Source organism: Fomitiporia mediterranea (assembly GCF_000271605.1).
Source record: "Fomitiporia mediterranea MF3/22 unplaced genomic scaffold FOMMEscaffold_1, whole genome shotgun sequence".
Lineage (NCBI taxonomy): Eukaryota > Fungi > Basidiomycota > Agaricomycetes > Hymenochaetales > Hymenochaetaceae > Fomitiporia > Fomitiporia mediterranea.
Window position 1 is genome coordinate 8,600,384 of NW_006760386.1, and position 11,334 is coordinate 8,611,717.

The 11,334-nt window shown below is 36.8% G+C and overlaps 1 protein-coding gene across 1 annotated transcript; it reads right to left on the minus strand.

Annotated features, from left to right (window-relative positions):
- Nucleotides 1-5,346: 5,346 nt before the first annotated feature.
- On the minus strand, nt 5,347-6,194 carry FOMMEDRAFT_151263 (uncharacterized protein; the record flags this gene model as incomplete). The annotated part of the gene is made up of 5 exons (XM_007262297.1): nt 5,347-5,465; nt 5,523-5,585; nt 5,641-5,874; nt 5,931-6,101; nt 6,158-6,194. 5 exons carry the CDS (start codon nt 6,192-6,194, stop codon nt 5,347-5,349), a joined length of 624 nt encoding a protein of 207 aa, XP_007262359.1.
- Nucleotides 6,195-11,334: the final 5,140 nt, after the last annotated feature.

Here is an 11,334-nt window from a genome sequence, read left to right on the forward strand (position 1 = left end):
TTGCTAGGTAGACTGTTCTTTGTGACTACAGAATGTGAAACCAAAGATTTTGCAAATGGGGAGCAGCACATAACACTTTAGGACCTGAATGATCTGTCAAGGAGGTGGTCTCTGTCTACTGGAGTGAGAGCACCACAATACAAGCTAGAGACAGATTTTTGAGAAGTGTCAAGGAACCAGAAACACTGTAATTCTAGGGAGATACACATATGGCAAGCAGATTAGGAACAAACAAGCAGAAGAGTAATAGTAAGGTAATGATTCTATACAGAGGAAGAGACAAAGGAAATAGAGTAAATGTAAGAAAGGATTGTAGTCAGGGATCACAAGTCACAGAATCATGGATGATAGAGGCAGCAGAGTCATGGAAGTCAGTAATTCTTGATACACTGGATGACAAACTCAACACAGTTTTGTGGGCTTACAAGAAAGTTGCAAATAAGGTGCACCCTGTACCTGGAGTGCTTCTGGAGGAGTTCTACATAGTCAGACAATGGCACCCCAATCCTCTAGCCAGAATGCCTATATTACTAACAATACTACAGCCCTTTGTGCCTACCAGCTGACTTACAGAAGAGTGGATGCAAGCAATTAGAGAATTGCAATTAGGATTCCTATGGCTGGAAGAATGGAAACTTGCAGAAAACCTATTAATGCTACAGTCAGAAGTGTTTGTGTGGACAGAAGAGGAGCAAGGAACATTGGACCCTACATACTTTGATCCTATTCGAATTCTGACTGTAGAGCATGTACCATGGGTAGAGAAAAGTATTCTGATCACACACAGAATTGAGAAGAGGGTGATTGAGTTGTTGAAGGAGAAGTTGTGTAACAGAGTGATAGAACTGTCAAATTCCTCCTATCAATCATGATGGTTTTGCATCACAAAGAAAGACAGAGTATCCTTACAATTTATTATTGATTTGCAGAGGTTAAACACAGTTACAATAAAGGACACAGCTGTTCTGCCAAACATGGAACTAATTGTAGAAAGCTGCAGAGGTCATGTATGCTATACACAACTTGATTTGCATATTGCATTTGATCAGAGGAGTTTGGATGAGCAGTCTAGAGATCTGACAATGTTCTAGACACCTCTAGGGACATTTTGCTTGACAGTATTGCCAATGGGTTACACCAACTCAGTACAGATTCTGCATAATGACTTAGTGTTTATTCTTTGCAATGAGATTCCAGATGTTACAAACCCATACACAGACAATGTTCTGGTAATTGGACCCTACTCAAGATATGAGAAAGCAGACAGAATGGAGGAAACGCTTCCCAAGAACAAGGGAGTACAGAAGTTTGTTTACAAGCATCTGATGGATGTAAACCAGATTTTGCAGAGAGTGAAAGCTGTAGGAGGGATGTTTTCTGGAAAGAAGATGATGCTTTGCAACAAATCCACAATATTTGTTGGGCATAAGCTGACATATTTGGGGAGAGAGGCTGAAGAATTGTGAATACAGAAGGTTAGGGATTGGCTGCCTTGTAAGAGTGTTATAGAAGTATAGGGATTCCTTAGAACAGTAGGAGTGCTTTGTGTTTTTATTCAGAATTACACAAAGTTAGCACAACCACTCAATTGACTCACACAAAAGAACTTGATATTCAATTGGAATGATGAAGCACAGAAATCTATGGACACACTCAAGGAAGCAGTTTTACATTGCCCTACACTAACACTAATCAACTATGAGTCAGAGTATCTGGTAGTTTTGGCAGTAGATTCGTCTATCATTAGAGTAGGATAGTATATTAGTCAGGAGCACCTGGATTGCAAACAGAGAATAAATCGATTCGGATCAATTAACTGGAATACAATGTAAGTACAATATTTGCAAGCAAAAATAGAGCTATTCAGACTTTATTGCACACTTCACACATTGCACATATATCTCATAGGTGTTAAGAAATTAATTGTGGAAATGGATGCTTCATACATAAAGGGAATGATCAATAAGCCTGACCTACAGCCTAATGCTATAATCAATTGCTGGATAGCCAGTATTTTACTATTCAATTTCGAGTTCTGCCACATTCCTGCATCAGACTTTAAGTGTACAGACAGATTATCACAATACTGAGTAGCACCTGAAGACCCCCCAGACAACAAAACCTATGAAGACTGGATTGATGAGTCATACAGATTTTACACAGCAGAAATAGAATCTACACAACACAGACGTCAGCTGGAGATTTGCAGGTCTACAGAACACAAAGCTTTGTTAGTTGAGTGTGTAGAAATACAGTCCTGGGTTTCAGATGTAATGTGCTGGGAGACACACAACAACATTATTGACAAATCATTTCAAGTAAACAAGGACATGCCACAGGCAACACATTCTGGCAGACTGTAACATAGATTATTCCCAGAAGTTGTTATTCTGAAACAGAACTAGAATTGGATACATTAAGATAAACTAGAACAACCCAATCCAGAATGTAGAAGAGTGGAAGATGAAGCAGACAAAGGACTACAGGAGTAGGAACCTGGAGGAGAGTCTCACAGAGTTGTGGGAACCAAGGAGGTAGAGGGAGCAGATGACAAAGTAGAGGGTGACAATCTAGAGCTGATAGGGGTTGTGTACAGTATCTACAGTAATGAGACTGAGGGTTTGAATGTAACAGCAGAACAATTCCTACAATCACTAACTACTGAAAGGCAAGAAGCAAGACTAAAGACTGTGAAAGAGTATCTTGGCTCACTCTGCAAACCAAGTGGAATTGTAGACACTGATTTTCCAACATTTATACAATACACTACACAGTTCTTTGTACAGAACAACAAGATTTAGTATTAAGGTCCTAAAGGAAAGTATTGGATTGTGCTGGATAAGGACAGGAGATGGGTGTTGGTTAGGATAGTACACAAAGACTTAGGACACAAGGGAATCTTTGTAGTACAAGCCTGTTTACTGGATCAGTTCTGGTGGCCATCTCTTACAGAAGACATTAAGTATTTCATTAGGACTTGTCATACATGTCAGACTTGGCAGATGCAACAAGTGCTGATTCCACCAAGTATTCTAGAGATTGTGCTGCTTTTCCAAAAGATCCACATAGATACAAAGGTTATGCTGAAAGCAGGAAGATTCTAATATATTGTGCACACACACTGTTCATTATCAGGGTATCTGGAGTTTTGCATGCTTCATGTAGAGAACAGAAGGACAATAGGACAGTTCATCTTTGAGGAACTTCTATGCCAATACAGAGCATGTCCCAAGCTTGTAACAGACAATAGAACACCTTACATCACAGTGCTGGACTATTTGTAAGAACAGTACCACATTAATCATATTCAGATTTCTGTGTATAACTCCTGTACAAACAGAATTATTGAGCAGAAACACTTGGATGTACAGGAAGCAATTGTAAAGATAGTAGGAGACAATATTGGACATTAGTATAAGTACATACATTCTGTGTTCTGGGCAGAGCAGATTATGATTCAGAAAGCAACTGGATATTCTCCTTATTACCTTGTTCATAGAGTAGAGCCAATATTACTGTTTGACCTGAATGAGGCAATGTATTTGGTTCTACCCAAAGGATTGCTACTAACAACAGAGGAACTGATAGTGATACAAGTGCAACAATTGTAGAAGAGACCAGACAACCTTACACAAATGATGGAAGGTGTACAGAAAGCCTGCAAAAGATACACAAAGCATTTCACAGAAGTCAATTGTAATCAGATCAAGGACTACAACTTTGCTCCAGGTGTACTAGTGCTAATCCACAATTTGAAAGTGAGCAATGACTTAGGACAAAAGATGAAACTGTAATACCTCAGACTGTTTGTAGTGGTGCAAAGAACAAGAGGAAACACTTATGTTGTAGCAGAACTGGATGGAGCAGTGGTCAAGTTACATATTATAGCATTTTGTATGTGAATATAAAATGTAACAAAGCATTGGGAACTGTGGTTAGACACAGTATTTACAGATTTACACAACTGTTAGGTGTTGTTGGTAGGGAATCAACCCCTATGTTTTAGTTTCCTGTACAAGACTGGGAGGGTATATTGAAAAATTGCACATTCTCAGATCAGGAGTCTGTGACTTCTACACTTGGTTCTACTTCAAGCATAGCATCTGAAGCACAGTTGTCTAGATCATCTGTATCCTTGTAACTAGTCCTGTGCAGCTCTGTGTCTTCCAGCATTAGTTCTACTGTATTGATGAGACATAAGATAGGAACTGTTAAACATGAACACAGAAAATACAGAATTAAGCTTCTAATCTTCTGTTTACATTCCTTTTCATTTACAATAAATTACAAAAAGCCCATACAACATTCTATAAGCATATAAACCTTTATACAAATTATGATTCTTTTCCACCTATTCCCATCCTATTCTACTAGTTCTATACATAAATCATAAAAATATCCATCCATTCATTCTATTCCTTTTAACTCTCTATTTTATCTATTTTCCTATCCATTCCATCCATTTCTGTTCCATTCTGTTTATTCCTTACATTTCTGGTTTTTTTTTCATAAAAACAAAACTGGACTTTTATTTCTCTACTTTCTACCCTGTTCTATTTCCTACTCTATCTCTTCCACCCTACTATCTACAGAGGCTTCTGCTGCCATGGCTAAGAAGTTGATACCCTGCCTCAGAGCTATGATCTTTGCATCAAACTTGTTCTTCATCATCATCAGCTACAACTCCAGGTTATTCAGCTCCTTAGTTATCTGTGAGTGGAGGTTGCAGACTGTTCTGGCTTTACTATGCATGATTGGAGGGATGACAGAATACAGGTTCTGAGTTGTACTGTACAATTCTACAGTTTGCCCCCTAGTCTTATACTGGATTCCCTTCAGGCTACATCCAGAGTGGTAGAATATACACACTGTACACTGGTTTTCTACATGAATGATCACTATTGACACAGTCAAAAATAAGATTGAAACAGACTTACTTAGATTACTATAGTATGGCCAATCTATCACAGTCTAGTAAGTGGATCCCTGAGGACCCTTGTGCCTCTCTACACACTTCACACACTCAGGCATGTGGAAGACCATTCCCTCTGCCCAATCTAGAGGGATATCCTTGTCCTCCTTGCTTGAAGACTCTACCACAACCTTCTGGTTTTTTGTGCATGTTTCCTTACTAGAGACCAGAATCTCTACCTCTACAATAGTGTGCTTCTTGCTTAGGAGTACTAGTACTGGCTCTAGACAACAAAATGGAGTCAGTATACCTAGAAAATCAACTACCCCTCATCCACATTACCTTTTTCCTTGCTTTTGTCCTCTTTCTTCTTTTCCAGCTTTGTAACTGTTTAAGAAACTAGGAGAAACATTGTATTAGCTTGGCACAATTTGTTAGCCATACTTGTACTTACTAACTATGACTCGTTTCTCCTTCCCATCCCTTCTTGCATCAACCTTCTCTTTCTCTGTGACTGGCTTTTTCTTTTCTGGTTTTGTAACTCCTTTAGGAACTAGGCAAAGACAACATTAGTAGTACACAATTTGTTAGCCATACATTTAATTCATACCTGGCTTGTTCCCCTTTTCTACTACCACCTTCAACTTTTCCACATTCACAACAGTATCAGAACCTGTGTAAACAGTTAGTTATTGTGTATGATTTGTTAGCCATACTTGTACACATACTTTTGGACCCCTCCTTTTCCTTTCTATCCTTCTGCTTTGTTACCAACTGTGCTAAGGCTATAGCCTTCTCCCTCTCCTTCTCCTTTCCCCTCTCCTTCTCCTTCTTTGCCTTGGCCTGAGCCTCTTCCTTAACCTTGGCCCACATTGCTTTCTTGGCCTCTGTCTTTACTTTAGCCCTAGCAGTAGCTTTGTCCTCCTTCACTTTTGTAAGCTCCTCTACTGTTGCCTTACAATCTACAAGATGTTCTGTGTCAGTAGACAGATTGGAAATCAGGAAATAAGAGACTTACTGCCAGATTGACCCTCTACTGGCACAGACAAAACCTCCTTACCCTCCAAATTGTCATCATTGTGAGTGTTATTGTCTGAGCTCTCTTTGTCTTCAGACTTAGGATCTGTGGTCAATCTGTCAGTTTCCTCCTTTACAACCTTGTCCTCTGGTTTGTTTTCTGTGTCAGAACCTGTAGAGTACATCAGTATATGAGCCAGAGACAATGCACTTCACAGAGGTACTCACTGAGTGTATGTTTGACTAGCTTGTCATCCATGTCCATTCCCTTACTAGCTACTATGTTGTTGTATGTGCAATTTCTGAGGAAAATCACAAAATCAGTATAAAAAGAGTGGAAAAGAGTGTAACACTTACTGTCAGATTTGCTAGGGAGTGGTAATGACATGGCAAGAGTGATGGAAGGAAGCAGGAAGAATAAGTAATAATGTTCACACACACACAGAACTTACATTCAGCCTGCTGATCATTAAATCAACCATGTGACTGTAGACAGTCACAAGCAGACACACTAGGAGATGAAACAATCAGCATCATGCTAAGAACTGTACATCACATACAGACAATCACAGCAATCAATTCCAAACACCCACATGACTCATAGAAGCCTACTCTGAGAACACTCAACTATTCCACATTGTAAGCATTTACAAACAGAACCACAAGAGTGCACAGTCTCAGAATTGGCTTACACACATTGTTTTCTCCATGGGATGTACAGATCACATGCTTATCATGGGCTCAGAACACAAGTTGTGTCACAGTGAGTGGCTCAGCAAACCATTACATTATCATTGCCTGGATCAAAGTACTATGATCTTCCAATCAGATAGGACATTAGGGCAATCAAAGTGTTGATCTCAGGAGACTGCCAGAAATCTTGGAACTCTCTGCACTTTGTCTGTACTGATCAGATGATAACAGTATGAGAACCTTCTATTTCTTTCAATGTAAATCTTGCTTTTCCCTTTTGTATAACATTTCCTGTGGCTAGAATGCAGACTACTTAAATTTTCCTCATACATTTCCACCCTATTTTTCTTCCAACCTCTGGCAAAAGGTTCTCTTATTTGTTCTTGTATATTTCGTTATTTTTCTTTTGTTCAGTCATGACATTTCCCTGTTAGTACTACACTTTTCCAGAACTCGGAAAACTATAAATACAGCTACTCATGTACTAGATACAGGGGGAATTCAGATAGTTCACCCATCAATTTAGCTCTTGTCTCTTGTCTCAAAGTCCTCTAGTGTGAGGCATAGTTTTTAGTCTTTGTTGTTTTCTGTATCAGATTGTTCATTGTGTGCTTTGCAAAGTGCACTTTCTGTTATTCACATTACTCTTCCAAGGTTGCAACTGTGCTGGAAGAACTCACACCTGTTCAGAACCACTTTAGTCTCCTAAGACTCATGGTTTAGCTCCCCCTTGAACTTAACGAATCACCTGTGATCTTCTCTTAGACACTTCACAGGAGTTTCAATATACAACCTAACAATATACAAAGAATGTAAAGTAGTACAATTACATCTATCAATGAAGACACACTAGGATTATGAGGAAAACACAGTACAAATATTCACCTCAATATAAAGTACTATCTAAGATGACAGAACACACAGTTGTACTGTATTAACAACTAGTCACTATGAAGGACAAACAAAACAATACAATATTAAAGTAATATACAGAGATTACTGTCTAATAATACTAGCAGGACACAAGCACCTCAGATCTATGAAACTCAGATCTGAAGACCTCTATGTACTTAGTGAATAGTGTAAGGCAGGCAAGCCTTATGTAAAGCTTATTATACTATACAGACACTTGATAATAGAGCCACCTAGAACTTGGAATTAACAGTACCAATTATGAAAAGGCTAATTAAACTTAACTGAGGAAGAGAAGCACTCCTAAGGAATCAAACATGAAGGCTGTGTAAGAAGCATATAGAAAGGAAGATTCAACATTGATCCTTATCCTGAAACAAAAACAACCAATGTCTCAAACATACAAAATCACTAATATATGCATCATAAAAACATATGGTAACATACTAAAAATACTGTAACATAATACACAGACTACCTGAGGAACAGAGCCACTTAGCTTGTGAAGAAATAGGAGGAAAAAGGCTTAATTAAAGTAGTATAAAAAGAGCCTCATTTATTACATAAAAGAGTATTGTACTCAATAACAGTTTATTTGAGGACAGCTTGTGAACTAGCTGTAACAATATACTCATTCTCTTATACAAATCTTTACACAACAATACTACCTTCTTTACCTTGAAATCTAAACACATTAAACTGCTCTTAGAAGCATTAACTCTCCCTCTACTGAGTACAAGTACTATCAACACTCTTAGAGATATACTTCTAGTTGAGTAAAGACAGAAGTTATGCTCAGGACTAGTAGTTACATAGTTAAGGACCTGCCTGTTGTCTGTGAACCTACAATGAGAGGTGTAATTCCTGCACAGAAATATAGTCCATAACAGTCAGGTAACTGTAGTTTAATTGAGTTCCAGAGTTGATTAGTAGTATTCTTTAGTACTAGGACATTCTGATTATTAATTTCTGATCTAATATTATTGTCTGAATGTTTGAATCCTTGTGTATCACTTCTAGTGTCTAGTATGTTCACAGGTGAATTTATTTCATGTAAATCCAATTGTTCAGTATTCTGAGACAGTGTTTCCAATACCTTACTATGTATATCTGTTTCCTAATCTTGCTCTACTTTCTCTAGTATTGTAAACCAGCTTCTAGTTCTTGTAGTAGACCTGCCCTCTGTTTAGAGGTCTGTCTGTGAGTTTCTAACATATCTAGTAATTAATCTAGCCTTTCTACTATACAGTCAACTTGTAATCAATCCTCTAGGTAGCTTTTTCCTTACTGCTACTAGTCTAGCCTCAATATATACAGTATCCTGTATCTCTAACAACTGTGAAATATTATTCCTAACTTGATTAATCCTTGATAGATCATCATTGTCAAGTTCTAATATATATTCTTGCTAAGATTGAGTTGTTCCTAGTAAATCTCCTGAGTATATATGTGATAATGTGTCTGTAAGAATGTTTGTAGTGTTTAGAATGTATTTTACAATGAAATCAAAGTCTGATATCTTCTCTAGCTATCTAGCTTGTCTTCCACTTAATACAGGTTATCTTAGAATGTGTTCTAATACTCTATGATTAGTATACTAAAAGAAATACATTCCTTGTAGTAGATTCTTGTGTTTTAGCATAGTTTCTACTCCTACTAGTAATTCTACATTGTGTACTGAGTAATTCTGTTGTACAGGATTTAATTTCACTGAGAAAAACACTACTATCTTAGAATCTTTCTAATCAAGACCTTAGCTAACTATTCCTCCAATTCCTGAGACAGAAGCATCTATAACAATGTTGATAGGTGGTGCATTATTACTATAGTCCAATACTACTCTGTGATTATGCCTGAAATCCAATACTAACTTTACTATTTAATCAAACACTCACTGTTTAGTAAATGTCCATCTGAAAAATGTGGTCTCTCCTGCAATTTTTGATAAAATACTTGTAGAAATGTGTAACTGAGGTATATTGAGTACTAAATACCCTACTGATCCTAAGAAACCTTGTAACAAATCTTTATTAGTAGGTACTTTCCATTGTTGAATAGAATCGACTTTATGAGGGTTCATTCTAATGCCTTGATCATCAATAATGTAGTCTAGTATCTTCAATTCTTTCTAGAACAATTGTATCTTATGTTTACTGAGATAGAATTTCTCCTTATACAATATATCAATAATAGTTCTGAGATGTCTCATATGATCCTCAATCGTGTCTGAATAAATTACTAAGTCATCTAGGTAGATATCCATCTAGTCACCCAAGTAAGGCTGGAAAATGTAGTTCATTAACACTTGATAGGTGGCTCTACTGTTACAATCACCTAATTACATTACTTTACTAACCATTGTTTCATCCAGAGTGTTGAATATTAATCTGTTTACATGCTCAGGGATCATTCTAATCTGTTCATATGTGTCTTTACTATTAATGAGTGATTTATACTTCTTAGAAGCAACTCTCCTCAATACTAATTCAATATCTAGTAAAGGAGATGATAGTTTCTTAGTATTCTTGTTGTGCTCTCTAAGATCAATGACTGTTCTCAATCATATAGGGTCTTCCTTAGTCTTTCTAGGCTTTTGAAGTAGTAGCATAAGTATTACATTCAATCCTGTAACTACTTTCCATCTTCCTAATTAAATATAGTCCTTTCTCTTGTTTTGCTATTACTCTCTCAAAGAATCCAGACAAGTTGCCCTTTAGAACTTGTACTTATTATCCTTATCTAGGAGTGGTATAGTATGATTAATGGCTCTAAGAGGTGGTAGTAGTGTTTCTGATGTGTCCTTAAACAAATCTGTAGCATATTGCTTGATTTCTTGTCTGCATTTGTCAATTTCTCAATCATAAGTATTAATAACCTTTGATGAAACAACTGTGACTTGTTCTCCTGTTATTGGTAGAGGTATTACACTCTCAATCCATAGTCTAGACTCATTGAATCCAATAGAAACTTTGTGCTAGAAGAGGAACAGAGTTCCTAGTATAATATCATAGTTATCCAAACTCATAATATCAAAGTACTGTATTACATTTACTTCTCTATATTGTATTCTAGTATTAGTACAATAGTTTACTTTCAATCTAGAGCCTTGTACTGCTAATTGGATAAGTAAAGGTTTGGCTAATACAAGCTTCCTGACACCTATTTGATCTGCAAACTTGGTAGACATGAAATCTACTAATGATCCTAAATCAATTAATGCTCTCACTAATTCTCTATTGATTTTAATTGTAATTATGATAGGACATGGTATTGATCTCTTAAAGTCCTTAGTATAAGCTGTAGTATATTCAATTGTATTAAAATCATTGAAGTTAGTAGTCATAGTGTGAATTTGCACAGGTAACTCATACATATATGCTCTATTTCCAGATATAGAATGTGAGTCAATATTTTCCATGCTTGCAACTGAATACATTGGCTCAAATAATTCAGGATTAAAGATATCCTCTATCTCTAATAGTTCCTAATGATTGTAAACATATTTGGCTGAATATTAAACTTGTCTGAGTAGAGAATACTATTCTCTGACATCAAATCTGTTTAGAAAAGCAATCTTAGCAGGTAATGTGTACTCATTTCCATTCTCCCAATTATTAATGATTGTAAACTGTGTGTCTGTACTTCTGAAAACATAGAATTGATTGTGTAGATACTTATTCCAGAGTCTCCTGTTACATTTCTAGTCAAAACAGTATAGAATTCCTTCCATAAGACATCTAGTAATTCCAAAACATACTGTATCATTGTATTCACTGTAGAAATTGCTATTCCTGTAGATT